Genomic DNA, 20,035 nt, shown 5'->3' with positions numbered 1-20,035 from the left:
GGATTCTCACCAACAGTGCATGAGGGTCTGCTTCTCTGCACATCCTTGGCCATGCGTATCATTTGCTGTCTTTTTGATAACAGTCATTCTCATAGATGTGAGCTGACATCCAGTTGTGGTTTTGGATTTTATTTCCCTGATAGTTCGTAACATTGAGCACCTTTTCGTGTGGCTACTGGCCACCCATACGTGTTCTTAGGGGGAAATGTCTATTTGTAATTCTCTGCCCAGTTAAAGGAATATTTATCCATCTGTGGCTGCCCTGGGCCTCTGTTGCTGCACCGACCGCCCTCCAGGTGTGCGTGGGCTGCTCCTCGCGTGGCTCCTCTTGTGGAGCGCCGCCCCAGGGTGCTCACGCTCAGTAGTGGTGGGAACGGGCTTGGTTGCTCCACCTCCTGTGGGGTCTTTCTGAACCAGGAATCAAACCCAGGTCCCTGCATTGGCAGGCAGATTCTTAACCAGGCAGATTCTTAACCAGGGACCACCAGGGACCTCGTCCTCTACCCAGTTTTCATCTGTTTGCTTTTTTGGTTTTGAGTTCAGTTGGGATATACAGATGCACCCTTATGTGCTGTATCATTTGTAAATATATTACTCCATTCAGTCGGGGACCTTTTTGCCTTGTTAATATTTTGTTCACTGTGCACATTCACTTTTACTTTTGTTTCGCTTGCCTGAAGGGATGTATTCAAAAAATATTACTAATAAGACTGATGTCAAATTCCATATTGCCTGTGTTCCTTCCAGGACTTAATAGTTTCGGGCCATACACTGAAGTCTTGAGTCTTTTTCCATCTACTCTGGGGCATGCTGTAAAAGAGCAGTTTGACACTTTTGCAAGGAGCTGTCCAGTTTTCTCAACACCATCTATTGAAGAGGCTGTTTTCCCCTGTTGTATGCTCTTGCCTCCTTTTTCGTGGACTAGCTGCCCTTGTAAGTGTGGGTTATTTCTGGGCTCAATTCTGCCCCTTTGATCTGTGTATCTGTTTTTTTGCCAGTGCCGTACTGTGTGCATTGCTGTAGCTTTGAAGTACAGTCTGAAGTCAGGGAGTGTGATTCCTCAGCTTTGTTTGTTCTTTCTTAAGACTGTTTTGTCTATTCAGGGTCTTTTGTGTTTTCATACAAATCTTAGAATTGTCTGTTCTAGTTTTGTGAAAAATGCCATTGGTATTTTCATAAGGATTGCATTGAATCTGCAGATTGCCTTGGGAAGTATGGCAATATTAATAATACAAATTCCTTCGATCCATTAACATGCTATTAAAAAAATGAAAAGAATCTGTAGTTTGTATTATCTTTTATTTCTTTCATCAGTGTTGTACAGTTTTCCAATTACAGGTCTTTTTATCTCCTTAGATAATTTTATTTCTGGGTATTTTATTCTCTTTGACATGATTATAAATGGAATTGTTTTCTTAATTTTTCTTGCTGATTCTTTGTTGTTAGTGTGTAGATATGCGACAGATTTCTGTAGATTAGTTTTGTATCCTAGAACTTTACAGAATTCATTGACTAGTAGGTTTTTGGAGATGTCAGGAGGATTTTCTATGCATAGGATCATGGCATCTGCAAACATTAACAGTTTTACTTCTTTCTTTCTAATTTGGATCCCTTTTATTTCTTTCTCTGGCCTGATTGCTATGGTTAGGACTTCCAATACTGTGTTGAATAAAAGTGGCCAAAATGGGTACTCTTGTCTTGACTCAGAGGAAATGCTTCAGCTTTTCACACTTGAGTTGTGAGTATGATGTTAACTGTGGACTAATGGTCTTTGTTATGCTGAAGAATTTCCCTGTATACCCATTTTGTGGAGAGTTTTTATCATGAATGAATTTTAAATTTTGTACAAAGATTTTATCTGCATCTATTGAGATGATTACGTGACTTTTGTTTTTCAACTTCAAGTCAATCGTTGATTGATTTGCAGATACTGAACCATTCCTGGCATCCCTGGAAGAAATCCTGCTGATCACCCTTTAAATGTCTTTTCGTAACAAAATAATTTAATCCGTCTTTAGGAATTGGTGAAAGTTTGTGCTTTTTATTCCTATAGATCCTTAAAAAGTCAGAATCTAGTTTTATTTCTCAGGAAGTGACATATGAGAACTACTTTATTGCAACTGTTGTTCTTTTCTCCCTTTCTTCTCCTTTCTTTTTTCTTTTGGTACAATTATTTCTCTGCAACTTGTGTTACTTAAACATATTAGCAAACTAGTGATTTCAAAACCATAATATAAAAGCTAAACAATCTCAGTTCTTTTAGAAGTAAAAAACCATATTGCTCTCTCATTTTAGAAAACGAGATGGTCTTGCTCAAGAGCAGACCATGTATCATAAAAGGATGAACCAACCTCTTGCGTTAGTGACTGATGGCTGAGGATGGTGAAGTGTTTTATATATTGAGGCATCAGGGAAGTTTACACTACCTCCTGTGTCACCAGACTTTTGAGCAGAGTTCAGTTCAGTTCAGTTGCTCAGTCGTGTCCGACTCCTTGCGACCCCATGAATCGCAGCACGCCAGGCCTCCCTGTCCATCAACAACTCCTGGAGTTCACCCAGACTCACGTCCATCGAGTCAGTGATGCCATCCAGCCATCTCATCCTCTGACGTCCCCTTCTCCTCCTGCCCCCAATCCCTCCCAGCATCAGAGTCTTTTCCAGTGAGTCAGCTCTTCGCATGAGGTGGCCAAAGTATTGGAGTTTCAGCTTTAGCATCAGTCCTTCCAAAGAACACCCAGGACTGATCTCCTTTAGAATGGACTGGTTGGATCTCCTTGCAGTTCAAGGGACTCTCAAGAGTCTTCTCCAACACCACAGCTCAAAAGCATCAGTTCTTCGGCACTCAGCTTTCTTCATAGTCCAACTCTCACATCCATACATGACCACAGGAAAAACCATAGCCTTGACTAGATGGACCTTTGTTGGCAAAGTAATGTCTCTGCTTTTGAATATGCTATCTAGGTTGGTCATAATTTTCCTTCCAAGGAGTTAGCGTCTTTTAATTTCATGGCTGAAATCACCATCTGCAGTGATTTTGGAGCCCCCTAGATATAAAGTCTGACACTGTTTCCACTGTTTCCCCATCTACTTCCCATGAAGTGATAGGACCAGATGCCATGATCTTTGTTTTCTGAATGTTGAGCGTTAAGCCAACTTTTTCACTCTGCTCTTTCACTTTCATCAAGAGGCTTTTTAGTTCCTCTTCACTTTCTGCCATAAGGGTGGTGTCATCTGCATATCTGAGGTTATTGATATTTCTCCCAGCAATCTTGATTCCAGCTTGTGCTTCTTCCAGCCCAGCATTTCTCATGATGTACTCTGCATAGAAGTTAAATAAGCAGGGTGACAATATACAGCCTTGATATACTCCTTTTCCTATTTGGAACCAGTCTGTTCCATGTCCAGTTCTAAATGTTGCTTCCTGACTTGCATGTAGGTTTCTCAAAAGACAGGTCAGGTGGTCTGGTATTCCCATCTCTTGAAGAATTTTCCACAGTTTATTGTGATCCACACAGGAGAGTAGCTAAGTCAAAAACTTTACCTTTTACCCTGTTCATAATAATTATTATGACTTTTGAATAAACCATTGTTTATAACCCTTAATTTTACTACCCTGCATAATGTTTTAAATGAATTAATGTATACTTTGCTTTCTTAGAAATAAACTAAGCATTCACTTTTATTTCGCCCAAATGTAAAACAAGTAAAAGTAATGAGCTTCCAGGGACGGCATTTTACTCTTCTTGACGTTGTTACTCTGCATACTTACAGTGGATTAAAGCTAAGCTTGAAGTATAAGTTGAAAGCAAGCCTATGAGCTCTAAATATTTTTAAAAACCTTGAAAGATTATTTTAAACGTATAAAGCATATGTATAATTACGAAAACAAGTACAATTAAAACTGGAAGTCTGGCCCATCAAATTGTTTACCGTTTGAGTTTTCTACAGTAGCTAGCTTGAGTTTTTCACTATGTTCTAAATCTTCTGTAATAAAAATGTACTTTTATAACCAGATGCTTTTAAATTTAATTTTTAAATTGTGATTATATGTATATACACATGTACAGCATAAATTCGCCATTTAAATAATTTTAAATGTGCACTGCAGAGGCATTAAGTACATTGAATTTTTATACAGCCATCACCACCATCGGTCTCTAGATTCAGATAATTTTTCGAATGAACATTATTTTCTAAGTCATCCGTAATTTTTTTCCTTCAAAACTAACCATGTTTCTTGGGACTTCCTTGGTGGTCCAACAATTAAGACAACTTGCTCCCAACGTGGGGGTCCCTGGTTTGATTCCTGGTCAGGGAACTAGATCCCACATGCCGAAACTAAAGGATCTCTCACACCGCAACGAAGATCTGGAGTGCTGCAACCAAGACTCAGCACAGCCAAATAAATAAATGAATAAAAAGAAATATATATTTAAAAGATCCTGTTTCCTGTATTGCCACAGGATAGTTAAGGCAAAGCTGACTTGCCTTCTTTTAATGAAATCAAATGTAAGTTACAGCAGTGCTGAAGATAAAAATACTTAAAGAGCCTACAAACAAAATCCAGCCTTAGTGTTTTAAGAAGAAGCTTTATTTCAAATACATGTGACTACTACGTATGTGGGCATTTGTTTAAAATAAAACCAAATTTTCATTTCATTTAAAAGAATTCGCCTTCTAAGCCAATGTTTTGAATAAAACTGTTAGCATACCTACCTGGTTTAAATAAAAATACTTCATATAGATTCAAAATAAAAAGATTTGTTAAATTTGTGAAAATTTTCTACTTCCCCCCCACTTAAGGTATTTAATTCACTTACCATCACCCACGCTGCCCCCAGACACACAGTGTATTCTGTGATGTGTTATCCTTTTGTGGGTGCTGGTTAATTTCATAGATTATAAGTCATGGACAAATGAACTAATACATTTTAAAGAAATGCACTGCTTTCCACAAACCATTATATAAAATACATACACACAGTGTTGGCTTTGTGTTTTAAGCTTCATTTGTAAACCTGACATAAAACTTTTTCTTGATGTTTAGGTATATTCTGTCAGTGAGCTGACCTGCAGTTTGGCCTGTACAGACTATTTTTAATATACCCTTCAAATACAAAGTTTATAAATTTGAGATAGTCTCAATCAGTGATTTATATTTCAGACACTTAGTTTAGGGTTTTATAGCATGGTTGGTTTTTAAATTTAATTTAGAATTTAGTGTTTTCCTAATCTGTGAGAAGTTAGTACATACTCCATTAAAAGGATTCCATGGTGAAGTGAATTTCCAACAAATGCTTTCTTCCATATCCCTTTCTTTGAACATTTTTAACAAATATGTTTCTGTGACACCCAGTAGTAAAGATGTCTATTTCAATTTAACTTCCTGTGTCTCAGCTTTTTGAAGATGGACTCATTTGCATATGACATCTGCTAACATTCCCAAGAAATGATGGTCTGTATTAATCTACTGATCCAAGAAATAATATTATTTATATTATTTCAGAAATTTACCCCATTCCCTCCCCAAAATGGCTTCCCCAGTGGCTCAGTGGTAGAGAATCCACCTGCCAATGCAGGAGATGTGGGTTTGATCCCTGGATCAAGAAGATCCCCTAGAGAAGAGAATGGCAACCCACTCCAGTATTCTTGGCTGGAAAATCCCATGGGCAGAGAAGACTGGCAGGCTACAGTCCACAGGGTTGCAAAGAATTGGACACTACTTAGCAACTCCATAGACTTCCCTGGTAGCTCAGCTGGTAAAGAATCCTCCTGCCATGCTGGAGACCCCGGTTCAATTCCTGGGTCAGGAAGATCCGCTGAAGAAGGGATAGGCTACCCACTCCGGTATTCTTGGGCTTCCCTGGTGGCTCAGCTGGTAAAGAATCCTCCTGCCATGCAGGAGACCCTGGTTCGACTCCTGGGTCAGGAAGATCCGCTGAAGAAGGGATAGGCTACCCTCTCTGGTATTTTTGGGCTTCCCTGGTGGCTCAGACGGGAGAGAATCTGCCTGCAATACAGGAGACCTGAGTTTGATCCCTGGATTGGGAGGATCCCCTGGAGAAGGCAAAGGCTACCCACTCCAGCATTCTGGCCTGGGGAATTCCATGGACAGAGGAGCCTGGCAGGCTATAGTCCATGGGGTGGCAAAGAGTCGGACACAACTGAGCGAGCGACTTTCACTGGCAACTAAACAGCCAACGACCCCCTCCCCCCAGTAAAGCCTAACATTTCTATGATTTGGTCAAAATAGACCAATAGAAAGGGTGAAAATAGACTAGACCACTGAAAACCAGACTCAGTCTTGCCCCATTCTTTTTCCCCCTTCATAATCGATAGCCTAATTCTTTTGTCTTTGAACTCCAAGGATTCAGCAAACCGTTAGAGAAATAAATATATTTGAGAGCCACAAAATGACTACTGATTCAAAGCATCACAGAGGGAAAGAAGTGCCTGGATCATTCACACAACCAGAAAACCGGTTTGGAAATTCTGGCTTAGTACTCATTTCTGTGCATATTTGCTAGAACTCAAGCACTAAAGCCTTATTTCTCTCAAATTTGCACACAGTAAAAGTCCTGATTGAATCATAAATGTAAAGATCTTTATAGAAAACCAGTGAGAAATTTGACAAATTAGCTAAATGTTAAGCAAAAGAGACAGCTAATCTGGATTATTCGTGTCTCAATAGCAGTTCTCCTGTCTTAATCGCACAGCCAGTTGCCTCTCTCCAGAGTGTGTGGCCAACTGCATTCTCATCCAGAAAAAAACATTAGAAGGGCTGCTCCTGGAGACTTCAAAACAGCACAGCAGCAGAGAGCAAGAAGTATCCAGCTTTTAGTCAGCACAAAATATGCGAGCATAGTTTACTGACTGACTGTCATGAATTTCTTGTCGTCTTGTCTGAAACATATGCCTGTTGTTCAAATTCCACTCTAGATGATCTGAAAGAAACTCAAGTTATAATTTCTTCAGTTATGTTTTGTTTTGAAATTTTCAGTCATTAAAGCAGGATGAAATGAATATGTTGTCTGTTTTTGTGCGTCCTGTAAGTATGTACCGCTGACACTCAGCTGTAGAGTGTTTACATCACAGCGACTGTTGCCCCCGTCATTCATGACGGAGAAAGGGGTCTTGAGGGCTCAGATCACATAGCAGGATGAAGAGACTTTTGAGAAGCTTTCTATAACCACAGAAACCAAAAACAACAAAAAAAAATCACTGCAAAAATATTAATAAGTTTTACTGGAGTCAAGAAGATGAACTGTTAGTGTATTTTTTAAAAGGAAAATCATATACTTGTTTTTTTTACTGAAATGGCTTGTTAGTAACGTTAGTGTATATTGTAAGCCTTGCGTAAGGCTAATAGTTGTTTCTTTTCTAAATAATAAGAAAAATCAAGTTAATGTTGCTCTTTCTGAGCAGACAAAATGCACCAGCAACTGAAATGTTTAATTTAACAAATGAGGCTTTTGGAAGAACATGAGCTTTGCAAAGTTATAGGAAGTGAACCTAAGTCTTAGATTATAGTACGTATGTTATCAGAGGCTGCTTAACCTCTGTAAGCCTTGATTTATTCATCTGTTAAACTGACTGGTAGAAATATATCTGTATTTCTCAGAATTATTATGAGTATTAAGGGACGCACACAAGGGGTCAAGTGTAAATTCTTGTAAACTGTAAACTCCCTACTTACCAGATGCTACTTGGTTCTACCATTGCTTGCTACTGTTGCTACTAATCATAAGACATGGAGTTATAAATACTTCCAAGTAATTTTAATACTGTTAGTCACCACTCTGACTGCTCTAATCAAGACAAATGAATTTAAAGGCAGCTCTGTGGAGAGTCTTCTTAATTTTTTCTCTCTCAGGTGAAAAAAAAGAAAAGTGAAGTAGGCAGGTGCTTTTGTTTTGTGCCAGAAAACTTATCCTAAGGTTGTTCTGCCTCCTCATCGCCGATCTGGATCATCAGCATCTCTTTTTAGCCCTCGTAACTCTCGCACTTCTCCAAGAAAGGTATTTAATACGTATGCAAGGCTGGTCACTCACATGTCAGTACCTTATTCCCTCAAGGCAGCCTTCCAAGGGACTGGCGTAAACATCATTTCGGATGAGCTTGTTAATAACTGAAAGAGGTTTTAGGTGTGGGAGTTTAAACACATGTAAACTGAAAAAGAGCTTTTCCTTTAAAACCCTGGAAGCTCAGGACCCGCTGCATTTGGTAGCCTTCCAAGACCCCTGGGACCAGTGTGACAGCCACTGATCTCAGAGAGCCTCCCAGGCTGTTACTGCTTCAGATTAACGCTGAAGCTGGAGTCTGTTCGGTGTTCAAGAGCAGCTCCAGCACCGAGGTAAGGGTGGGCCTTGCAGGTGGGGCAGGGAAGCAACAGGCAGGAGTCGCCCATCACACTCTCCCCAGTGTCGTCACAAGTCTCCTCTCCGCTGAGCGCTCGTCACCTGTGTCGGGAAGCGTGCAGCTGGATTTTCCAACACTGGCAGCACGCACCCCTGTCACCACTGCTCTCTGAGTTTCTGCTGAGTGCAGGCGCTTACAGCGTCCTGTGAGTTTCTGCGGTACGGCGGGGCGCAGCAGCTGCGCGTGTACACACATGCCCTCATTTCTGGTCCCTTCCCACTGAGGTCACCGCAGAGCACTGAGCAGAGTCCCCTGTGCGGCAGTGGGTCCCCGCTGGTTACCTCTTCTGTGCATGGAATCTGGTGTGTACTCGTCACTCCTTGTCATCCCTCTTTGAAAGTGCCAGAGGAGTCTTTGTAAAGTGTAAAGTGACTTCAAGCGCTAGTGGAAAACATTTGCTTGGCACCCAGAAGTGGCTTCCTCGGTACCTAAATACTACGCTTTCTGCCAGTGAAAACGCCGCCTGATAAAGTTCCCGGACAGAAATACGCACATCTGCCAACAGCGCTGGCCGCCAGGAAGCGCACGGCTGAGGCGCGCAGAAGCAGCCTTTTCCTTAGCCCAGTGTTTGGGCCTGTTGTTCCTCCTTTGTTACATGGGTCCCATTCCCTTTCCTTCTTTCAGTGGTCTTGTTACTTACAGCTTTTAGATTGTAGTGACCACATGATTTTTAATGGGATTTTCAATGATTTACCTTTAAGGGCTGTCACGTATTGCATTTCCTTTTCAGAAGTAACAAGATACAAATAAATAACAAGATTAATAAATAACACAAAACGGGCATTTGGACAAAAATTACCATTAATTTCCTTTACAATGACTGCTCCTGGGAAGGATAGTTAATAAAGAGGAAAAAGAATGAAAACTTGAAATTGAGCTTCAAATGGATGGAATGTGACATTATATACATGTATTCTGAACTACCTGATAATCTTCAGCTACCTGAGAAAAACTGCCAGCGGTTTTTCAAAGAAATTAAGGCTGTAGGAACCTGCATTTCGTTGCCATTCTTTGCAGTCTTGATTCATGATCATTTGTGGAGTACTGTAAAACTATCGGTAAATAAGGACCAGTCACACTGTCTGAACAGTATCTCTCAGCATTTGCCTGCTTCTGTAATTACACTGTGATTATTTTTTATTGTTGACAGTAAAATATGTAGCATATTTCACAAGTGGAATTCTCACTGCCAGTCTCTTAAAGTACTGTTGTTTGGGGGATATTCTATATGCTAATTAACATTGTTGTCTTATACTTTTGGTCATAGAAAGCCGTTCTCTTTAGGACGTTCAGGGAGAAGAGATCTCACTAAAAGCTTTATGGCATTATGGTGGTCTATTTACAAACGCATTCTTACTGAAATGTAAGTTACTTTTTAAATATCTGAGGAATTTAAAGCTTTTAATAATAATGCTTTAATATACATGTAATATTTCATCATTTAGTGAAGAGCTACATATTAATACTCTGATATTAATAAAATATTTTATATATTAGAAAATGTAATACTTTGACTTTGTCAGCTCCCATCCTACTTAAATACTAAGCTGGCATTTTTGAAAGAAAATGGAAACACACTAAGAAGGCAAATATCTGAGGTGGTAGATTATTTTCATAATTGGTTTTGATGTCTGTCTGTTATTTTATTGTCCCGCATTAAACTGACTCATTGCAAAACTTAGAAAAGTTTTTTTTATAAAGAATTGAGTCATCTCCTTGTACAGTCATTTTGCTGGTTTCTTTATGCCATTTTGTAACACTAAACAAAGCTATCTTTATTAATTCTCTCAAATAAATCACTTCTTTCAGGAAAGCTATTCAAGGGATACTTGCTGAATTTCTCTCCGAGTTGATGGCATTCAGCTTACTTTGAAAGCTCTTTGTATTTTAAACTCTGCTCCAGGATAAACAAAAGCAAATTTCGCTCCTCCTAAGTAGTTCCTATCTGATCTTTGATTAAAAAAAAAAAAACTGAAAACAATACACGAATTTTTATAGCTTACAGAAGTGAAATTTTCATATATACAAATACTGTTTTTGATTGAATTGGATGCCTAATTCATGCTTTTCAGTTTCAAGTCTTCCCAAAACTTTAAGATTATTTCTCCTTTGAAACTTTAAACCAAAACTTGGAAGTTTTAGGTGTGTTCCTTTGCCAGAGTGTGAACTGGAAAATGAATGAACAACTGAAAGAGAAGAACCTGTTCGAGGCTTTTGTATCAGAAACTGTGTCTGCTGTTCCCCACCTTCAGTTAGAGATTCACTTGATTTATCACATACCTATTAAGATTCAGTTATCCCTGGACAGAAGAATGGATCAGAATAGAACAGAATATAAAATCTTAGAGTATACCAAGAACGTGTGGGAATTTGGTATATAAAAAAGTGAGAAATCTTTAGTGAGTTACATTTTAAGGACATGAAACTTCACAGAAATCTTGAACTTTGTTCAGTAATTTCGTTATTACTAATAGCAGTATTGCAACTTTAAAAATTTTTAATGTTTATATATAAAAACAGATAAGCATGTTATTAGAACTCAAGATATTCAGCATAACAGAAAGTTACAAATGAAATAAAAGTTATAAAATGAAAGAAGCTAGGGAAGAATCCTACAATGTCCAGTTTGAATGGTTACCATCAATATGAGCTCATGATATTTCAGTTCCTGTTCCATCCACATAAAAGGCAGTTCCCAGAGCAATGAGTATACCTATGCCCAGATCTTGCTGTTACCTTTCCCCACTGAAAGACAGCAGTTCCCTGGAGAAGAGGCTGATTCCAGGTGTAGGGAGGGAAAGTGTAAAATGAGCCTGAGATCATATTAAAAGATGCTCAGCGTCACTATTCATAATGGAAATGCAAATCAAAACCACAATCACCTTACACCTGTCAAAATGGCTATCATCCAAAAGGGCACATAACAAATGCTGGCAAGAACGTGGAAAAAAGGGAACCCTCTTACCCTGTTGGTGGGAATGTGAGTGGGTGCTGCCACTATGGAGAACAGTACGGAGGCGCCTCAAAAAACTAATAATAGAGCTACCATAGGACACAGCAGGTCCACTCCTATGTGTGTATAAATGTTTAAAAAGCCCACCCCACTAATTTGAAGCGGTACATGCACCCCAGTATTCAGAATATTGGTATTTCCAATAGGCAAGATGTGGAAGCAACCTAAATGTCCATCCACAGATGAATGGATAAAGAAGATGCGGTGTATGTATGCACACGAGGGAATACTACTCAGCCATGAACAGAACAAAAGTTTGCCATTTGCAGCAACATGGATGAACTTGGAGGGTTTTATGCTAAGTGAACTAAGTCAGAGAAAGACGTGTACTATATGATATCATTGATATGTGGAATCTGAAAAACACCACAAACGAGTGAATGAAGCAAAAGAAACAAACTCACAGATACAGAGAACAAGCCAGTGGTTACCAGTGGGAGGGGGAAGGGCAGCATGGGTTTGGGGAGCGGTAGGTGTAACCTGCTGGGTATAAGGTATTCTCAAGGGTATATTGTACAAATGGGGAACATAGCCTGTGTTTTGAAATAACTATAAATGGAAAGTAGCCTTTAAACATTGTATAAAAATGTAAGAAAAGATAGTCTGTGAGTCAGATCTGCCAAAGTTTTACAATTTTTATAAACCAAATTCCTGGCACAGGATCTGAAATACACTGAGACCTTGAAAAGTACTGAAAGAATTCATTGTGTTTCATTGTATTTTTCATCTCTTTACAGTCTTTTTAAAAAGATTAATTCTGATGTTAACTGCCCTTCTTAGTTCTGTGGCATGTGTAAATTTCTCGTTTTTGTTCTTCCGTGAAAATTACCCGAAAAGTGTTAAAAGGGACTGGACAAGGTCCAAAGCGTGTCACACTTTACAAGTTGCAACTTGATCTCAAACTATTAATTAGTACTGTTTGAGTTTGGTCCTTCAATTAACTAAAGATCCACCTACTTCTCTATCTTGAATATCATAGGATAGCTTAGCAAATGTCTTGCAAATCTTGGTATACCACGTTCTTATAATTCTTTCAGTCCTGTTAGACTATTAAGAGAAGAAAATAAAGATCTTTTAGTAAGACTTATTTAATCACTGTTCCTTTTCTCATAGGTGGGCAAAAATACATACTTTTGAAAGCAGAAGCATTTTGCTTAATTTGCTATCTACTGCCACCCTGATTTTTTCTGTAATTCTTTACCTAGTACCTTGGTTCCTATATAAATGTTTTCAGTCTTATGGGAATCATTTTAATTAAAATGCGTTTTTAAACTGCCATGCCAGAGTTGACTAGCTGAGAACTAAAAGCCTCTTATCATGAAAAAGTAGTTGTCAAGCTGGTGGGGTGACTTGCTCAGGCACTGAGAGGTTTTGCTGATTCTGTGAGCTGTGTGGGTGTCAGGGGTCACCGTACGATGAGAGGGAGCTGAATAAGACAGGAAGCACAAAGCTCACCTATTTCTAATTCTGATAGGCCAGCGTGGGGTATGTGCAGGTGTCTTGCTGGTTTCAGCGTTAGGCATATAGACTCCCTACCGTCCCTTCACGTAGAGTCGGCCTAGGTGGAAAGGAAGGGAAGGCACGAGCTGGCAAAGGGGAGCAGTTTATCAAAAGCATCACGGAGTGTGTGTCATGCCTCAGAAATTATCCTGTCTTGAATCATTCCAAATACTGTATGTCTGTCATAACAGTTTATCAAAGCCTGCTAGGTTTTTGGCTGAGGCTGAATGGGTGTCATGGCTGAAATAATCTAATAGTTATCCATCTGTGAAAATAGTGAAAGTGTTAGCTGCTCAGTCGTGTCTGACTCTTTGTGACCTCGTGGACTGTAGCCCGCCAGGCTCCTCTGTCCATGGGATTCTCCAGGCCAGAATACTGGAGTGGGTTGCCATTCCCTTCTCCAGGGGATCTTCCCAACCCAGGGATCAAACCTGGGTCTCCTGCATTGCAGGCAGATGATTTACCAACTGAGGTCCACAGGTGTGGACCCTTATACGTTTGCAATGTTTGTTGACCCATTAAACTATATTTTTCTAAAACTTAAATTTATTTCAAAGCCATCCTAAGCATAGCATTTTTCTTCTGTGAAATTGGTGAAGCCATTTCAGTTGCTTCCCTCCTGCTTTTCAGTTTTTCTCTTGGTATTTCCAGTTGTCAGCAGCTCCAGACACTCTAGAGGGCTCTGCAAAACACTCCTTGTGGGAATGGTTTCCTCACACTCTTCGAATTCATTTTTGGAGAAATTGTTCACATAAAACTGATTGAGTATTACTTACTTTGTACAGGATAGTATTTACTAAGAATATGGAGGTTATATTCACATGGATATATTTTTCTTTAGTTTGTTGGGGTTGCTTTTTTTTTTTGGAGTATATGATTTAGCAGAGTCCCAGCAAGGTTATTTATTTTAATCCTGTCTTTTAAAAATCTCTTTCTGGTTTATCTTTGTAGATGCTTTCCACTTTGAGCAACCTTGCATTGAAAGGGTATGTAAAACTCAGATTTACTGTTACTGTGGTTTTTCATATGTTCTATATTAATAAAAACATCATTATATCTTTGCTTTTGGCATTCATACTTATTTATATCGGAATCACAAGTCATTATCACATTTCAATAAATTAATAAGTAATATAAATATATGTTTGTATTTGTGTATATGAAAAAGTGAAAAGTGTGAAAGTGTTGGTTGCTCAGTCACGTCTGACTCTTTGCAGCGCCATAGACTGTAGTAGTCATGGAGGACAGGGGAGCCTGGCATGCGGCAGTCCATGGGGTCGCAGAGAGTCGGACCTGACTTAGCAACTGAGCAAAAACAACGGGAATTATACTCAGTATATTGTAACAACCTGGAATGGAATATAATCTGAAGAATATCTGAATCACTGTGCTATATACCTGAAAATAACGCAATATTATAAATCAACTATAATTCATTTAAAAAAACTTTGATTATTTGGGTTCCTGGGGTGACTTGTAGGACACTGGTCATTTTATTTCTTTTAATTTATATTTTTCCCTTTTTTGCCTTTTTATTTTGAAATAATTTCAGGGTTATGGGAAGTTGCAAGAATAGGAAAAATAATTTTTATGTACCCTTTGGTCACATTCCCCAAATATTGAAGCTTTACCACGTTTACTTAATTATTCCTTCTCTCTGTCTAGAAACACACAGACAAGCTTGTTTTGTTTTGCTTTGTTTTTTTGGCTGGTCTATTTGAAATCTAGTTAGAGATGTGATGCCTTTTTACCTCTAAATAAGTTGACCTATATTTCCTAAAAACCAAGGTGTACTTTTATATAATCAGAGTACGTTTGTAATCATCAGAGTATTGCACTGATACCCGTATTACTATCTAGTCTACAAACCTTGTGTCCATGTCATCAGTTGTCCCCATAGGAGGCCCTGTGACGCCTCCTCTGACTTATGCTGCCCAGACATGTAACGCAGCTCTGACCACAAAGAAACGGCACACACAGCCCTGTGGAGGAGGTTCTGCAAGGTGCCTGGTCTACCTGTTACATAAATGCCACTGTTTTAAGAAGACTGAGGAACTGGCCAGATGAGGGAGACTGAAATGACGGAGACGTTGTCTTAGACTGGGCGGAGGAAGGGTCGTGTGTGTGTGTGTGTGTGTGTGTGTGTGTGTGTGTGTGTGCATGTTCTGTAAACTGTAAATGTCATTATTGGAACAGCTATATTTTTTAAATACTGGTTTCATAATAGTCTAAAATAGATTTATAGTGTACCTGTAAACGAAACTTCAGGAATGAGAACTTTATCTTGGCTGTCTTAACACCAAGAGCTCATCAAAATTTTTTATGGGATATCTGTGAGGTGCTGTGTCCAGGGATGATGAAAAGATTTAGAAATATGATCACTGTCCCAAGGAGACATAAAATCTCAGCTTTTTTTTTTTCAGCCTGTGCCTCTCTTGTACAAACAACCAAAGCACATACCCTCTTTAATTTAAAATCTCAAATTAAACTCAGGTATCTCTGCCATGTGAGTCTGTTTGCTTCCTGAGTTTGTGTAATGAAGGATGCCTCATTATTTATGAAATATGTTTGGTCCCTAGATTGTGGTTGCTGCTGCTGCTAAGTCGCTTCAGTCGTGTCCGACTCTGTGCGACCCCAGAGACGGCAGCCCACCAGGCTTCCCCGTCCCTGGGATTCTCCAGGCAAGAGCACTAGAGTGGGTTGCCATTTCCTTCTCCAATGCATGAAAGTGAAAAATGAGAGTGAAGTCGCTCAGTCGTGTCCGACTCTAGCAACCCCATGGACTGCAGCCTACCAGGCTTCTGCATCCATGGGATTTTCCAGGCAAAAGTACTGGAGTGGGGTGCCATCGCCTTCTCCGAGATTGTGGTTAGTGAATAATAATAAGAGCTTGAATAGTGAAGGAAAACAGCTCCACCTTAAAGAGTTTTTTATGTTTCCTGAGTCTGGATAGTGGGACTTTAGTTAGAATTTAGACTGTAAGGAATATGTGTATCACATCTTAAACTAGTAAAACTGTAACAGATGGAATGAAGTGATCAAGACAATATTTTACCCCTCCATTACTGCTGTGCCCTGTACCCTTTGAATATAAGGATACTCCACAAGAATATGTATTCCTCTCTAAAAATAATTGTCACAGAAATTTAATAACTAGATTATGGTAATATCTCAGTGTTCTGTTTATGCTGACTTATATGGTTGTCTATATACATATGCCCGTAGGTGAAACGGTTTAGCAAGTAGATTAAAATGTGGGTATGAAAGCAATTAAAGGACTCGATCCACATAATGATAGTACTGCAGTTGCTACAAGATAAGGTCTGTAACTGATTCTGCTGAGACCGCTGGCAGGGTAGAAAGCCCTTTTTTGAAATAAGCCTTAATAATGCAGACTAGTGAATAATAGATAATATTCTGCTAACATGTAATCAGTTCCTTCAACAACACATTTACCTAATAAATGCCCAACTCCATGCGGACTGTGTCTGCGTGGGGCCTGGCCATGTGAACACTGGACTCTGGTAGAATTCTCTGCGCTCAAGAGGCGGGGTTTATGGGCTGGAGACAGGGCCTGAATGTGCATCTGGCTCTTGCACTTACTAGCGACTTGAACTTGGGCGAACTGTTAAACTCTGTGTGCCCCGCTCCTCCATGTGGTTAATAAAGGAGAGAAGGCGGAGAATTCTGAGAGCATCTACCTTGTGGGGTTTTGTGAGGATTAAACAAACAAATGTATGAAGGGCTTGGAAAAATGCCTAGTGTAATAAGTGTCAGTTATTTTTGTTTTTTTAATGTGAAGACAGATAGTTAGAAACAAGTACACATTAAGGGAAACTTGGCCTGGTCTGTAGGGTCAGTAAAGGCTTTCTTGGGGATGGCCCTTGCGGCCTGAGAAGTTCAGGCTGACTGCACAGGGAAAGAATCCCAGGCTGGGAACAGCAGGCGTGGCGGCCTGGAGGAAGCCTGGGCAGAGTAAGGCGGGGACCCGTCCCGGCTGAGTCTCCTGTGGCCTCGGAGAGCTTTCAGAAGGGTGGTTTTAAGCAAGGAAGAGTCTCGTCTTAAAAGGATCGTTGTGCACGCGTTCTGAAAAGTGTTCGGAGCACACTGTTGACAAGTAGTAAGGTCGTAGCTGAGGGTAAGGTGGGAGGCAGATAGAAGCGGGCACATCAAAATACGTGCGGGTCAGCAAATGACATGACTTCATGTTTTACTGGAGGTGAGGGTGAGGGAGGAGAAACGCCGGTGCAGACTCCCAAGATAGCAGATAGAAGGGCGATACATGCAGGTGAGTTCAGAGAGCTGAGGGGTGTTCTGTTGTAAAGAGACTGAGGATGTCGTATGGAGTTTGCCGATAATATCGAGGAAGTTGGGAGCAGTGATTCTCCAGGTGTGGTCCCTGGGCCAGCAGCATCACCTGGGCACTTGTTAGAAATATGAATTATCAGGCCCTACCCTGGACTGACTGAGTCAGAAGTGCTGCATATGAGACCCTCCAGTCTGTGTTCTAACAAGCCCTCAGATGGTTCACATGGCTCTGCTGCCTGGGAAAAATGGAGAACACCATCCTCAGAGGCACAGTGGAAAGGTTTAGGAAGAGAGACAAGTGTGTGTCGGAGCCAAGGACTTGATTGCTTTTGTGGAATGACAGCACTTCGGGGGCAGGGAGTCGGCGAACCACAGCCTGTACGACAGGTCTAGCCCACTGCCAGCTTCGGGAGAGCCACCAGCTCAGATGCCTTCACTGCTTCTGTGGTTGAAACGGCTCCCAGTGGGGCTCGTGCTACAGAACCCTCTTCCCAAGGCCTGAGACACGGATTTGATCCCTGGGTCGGGAAGATCCCCTGGAGAAGGAGATGGCAGCCCGCTCCAGTATTCTTGCCTGGAGAACCCCATGGATGGAGGAGCCTCATGGGCTACCATCCGTGGGAATAAACGTGGGAAGTAGGGTTCCTCAGCACTGCCTGGTTTTTGCCAAAGTCGTCGCTGCATTTGGCAATGTCTGAGCTTGTAGTCTTGGTCTTTCTGCTCTGTCCAGCTTTGGGGAATGGATGGCGCATCACCGAGAACCTAAGAATACAGGTCTGAGGAGAGACGTGGCAGTGACAGCATCAGATGTGGGAAGTTCAGGAGACTTTTCCCTTTACATTCATGGTGAACTTGGTATAAAATGTCTGTTTAAAGGGATGTGTGCTAAGTGAACATTTTCAGCTCACCTCTATATTTTTGTCAAAATGACATTTGCCTAGTTTTATTTTTATGTCTTTACCAGTAGAATAAATCTTCTGAAAATTATTATAAATGCCGTCGTTTCTGCCAGGAGAATTCAAGAAATTCTGAAGGAAAAATAACGCCTCTACGTTGATGATGCATCTTATTTCTGGATTTAAACCTTGAAATCAGGTCTCAGAAACACAAACTTCATAGTAAATACTTCATTGTTAGTGTAATTATGAGAAAACTAGTAGAAGATACACTTTTTCTTCTTAGAAGTTACAGCTATGTGTGATGAACTGAGAAATACAATCCAAACTAAAAATTTAGCGATGTAAAAGCCAATTCAAATTATTTACAAAATTCTGTCCACAATACATGGGCTTCCCTGGTAGCTCAGTGGTAAAGAATCTGCCTGCTATGCAGGAGACCCAGGTTCCATCCCTGGGTCAGGAAGATCCCCTGGAGGAGGAAATGGCAACCCACTCTAGTGTTCTTACCTGGAGGACCCAATGGAGGAACCTGGTGGGCTACAGTCCATGGGGTCGCAAAGAGTCGGACACGACTGAGTGACTGACCTCGCAGGTGCACAGTTCAATTTTCTTCTCCTCCCAAGCAGTGCCTTTACATCACACGCTAGTGAAGTAATGCTCAACATTCTCTAAGCCAGGCTTCAGCAATACATGAACCGTGAACTTCCAGATGTTCAAGCTGGTTTTAGAAAAGGCAGAGGAACCAGAGATCAAATTGCCAACATCTGCTGGATCATCAAAAAAGCAAGAGAGTTCCAGAAAAACATCTATTTCTGCTTTATTGACTATGCCAAAGCCTTTGACTGTGTGGATCACAATAAACTGTGGAAAATTCTTCAAGAGATGGAAATACCAGACCACCTGACCTGCCTCTTGAGAAACCTACATGCAAGTCAGGAAGCAACAGTTAGAACTGGACATGGAACAACAGACTGGTTCCAAATAGGAAAAGGAGTACGTCAAGGCTGTATATTGTCACCCTGCTTATTTAACTTCTATGCAGAGTACATCATGAGAAATGCTAGGCTGGAAGAAGCACAAGCTGGAATCAAGATTGCCGGGAGAAATATCAATAACCTCAGATATGCAGATGACACCACCCTTATGGCAGAAAGTGAATAGGAACTAAAAAGCCTCTTGATGAAAGTGAAAGTGGAGAGTAAAAAAGTTGGCTTAAAGCTCAACATTCAGAAAACGAAGATCATGTCATCTGGTCCCATCACTTCATGGGAAATAGACAGGGAAAGTGTGGAAACAGTGTCAGACTTTATTTTTTTAGGCTCCAAAATCACTGCAGATGGTGATTGCAGCCATGAAATTAAAAGACTCTTACTCCTTGGAAGAAAAGTTATGACCAACCTAGATAGCATATTGAAAAGCAGAGACATTACTTTGCCAACAAAGGTCTGTCTAGTCAAGGCTATGGTCTTTCCAGTGGTTATGTATAGATGTGAGAGTTGGACTGTGAAGAAAGTTGAGCGCTGAAGAATTGATGCTTTTGAACTGTGGTGTTGGAGAAGACTCTTGAGAGTCCCTTGGTCTGCAAGGAGATTCAACCGGTCCATCCTAAAGGAGATCAGTCCTGGGTGTTCATTGGAGGGACTGATGCTGAAGCTGAAACTCCAGTACTTTGGCCACCTCATGTGAAGAGTTGACTCATTGGAAAAGACTCTGATGCTGGGAGGGATTGGGGGCAGGAGGAGAAAGGGACAACAGAGGATGAGATGGCTGGATGGCATCACTGACTCGATGGACATGAGTTTGAGTGAAGTCCGGGAGTTGTTGATGGACAGGGAGGCCTGGTGTGCTGCGATTCATGGGGTCGCAAAGAGTCGGACACGATGAGCGACTGAACTGA

At 40.6% G+C, this 20,035-nt stretch overlaps 1 protein-coding gene across 2 annotated transcripts in view; it reads left to right on the top strand.

Moving 5' to 3' along the window:
• LOC113885060 (ubiquitin-conjugating enzyme E2 E2) overlaps window positions 1-20,035 on the top strand; it is a 374,924-nt gene that overhangs the window by 153,382 nt on the left and 201,507 nt on the right. The window contains exon 1 of one of the 2 annotated variants that reach the window (XM_027530188.1): window positions 13,883-13,917. The exons of the other annotated variant lie outside the window; for it this stretch is intronic. Within the exon in view, the coding sequence (XP_027385989.1) occupies window positions 13,883-13,917 (35 nt within the window). Of the gene's footprint in view, window positions 1-13,882; window positions 13,918-20,035 lie in introns of those variants that run through there. 2 annotated transcript variants of the gene reach the window in all.

This window comes from Bos indicus x Bos taurus, chromosome 27 (assembly GCF_003369695.1).
Source record: "Bos indicus x Bos taurus breed Angus x Brahman F1 hybrid chromosome 27, Bos_hybrid_MaternalHap_v2.0, whole genome shotgun sequence".
Taxonomy (NCBI): Eukaryota; Metazoa; Chordata; class Mammalia; order Artiodactyla; family Bovidae; genus Bos; species Bos indicus x Bos taurus.
The sequence above is the reverse complement of the archived record's forward strand: the minus strand, read 5'-3'. Positions and strand labels throughout refer to the sequence as shown.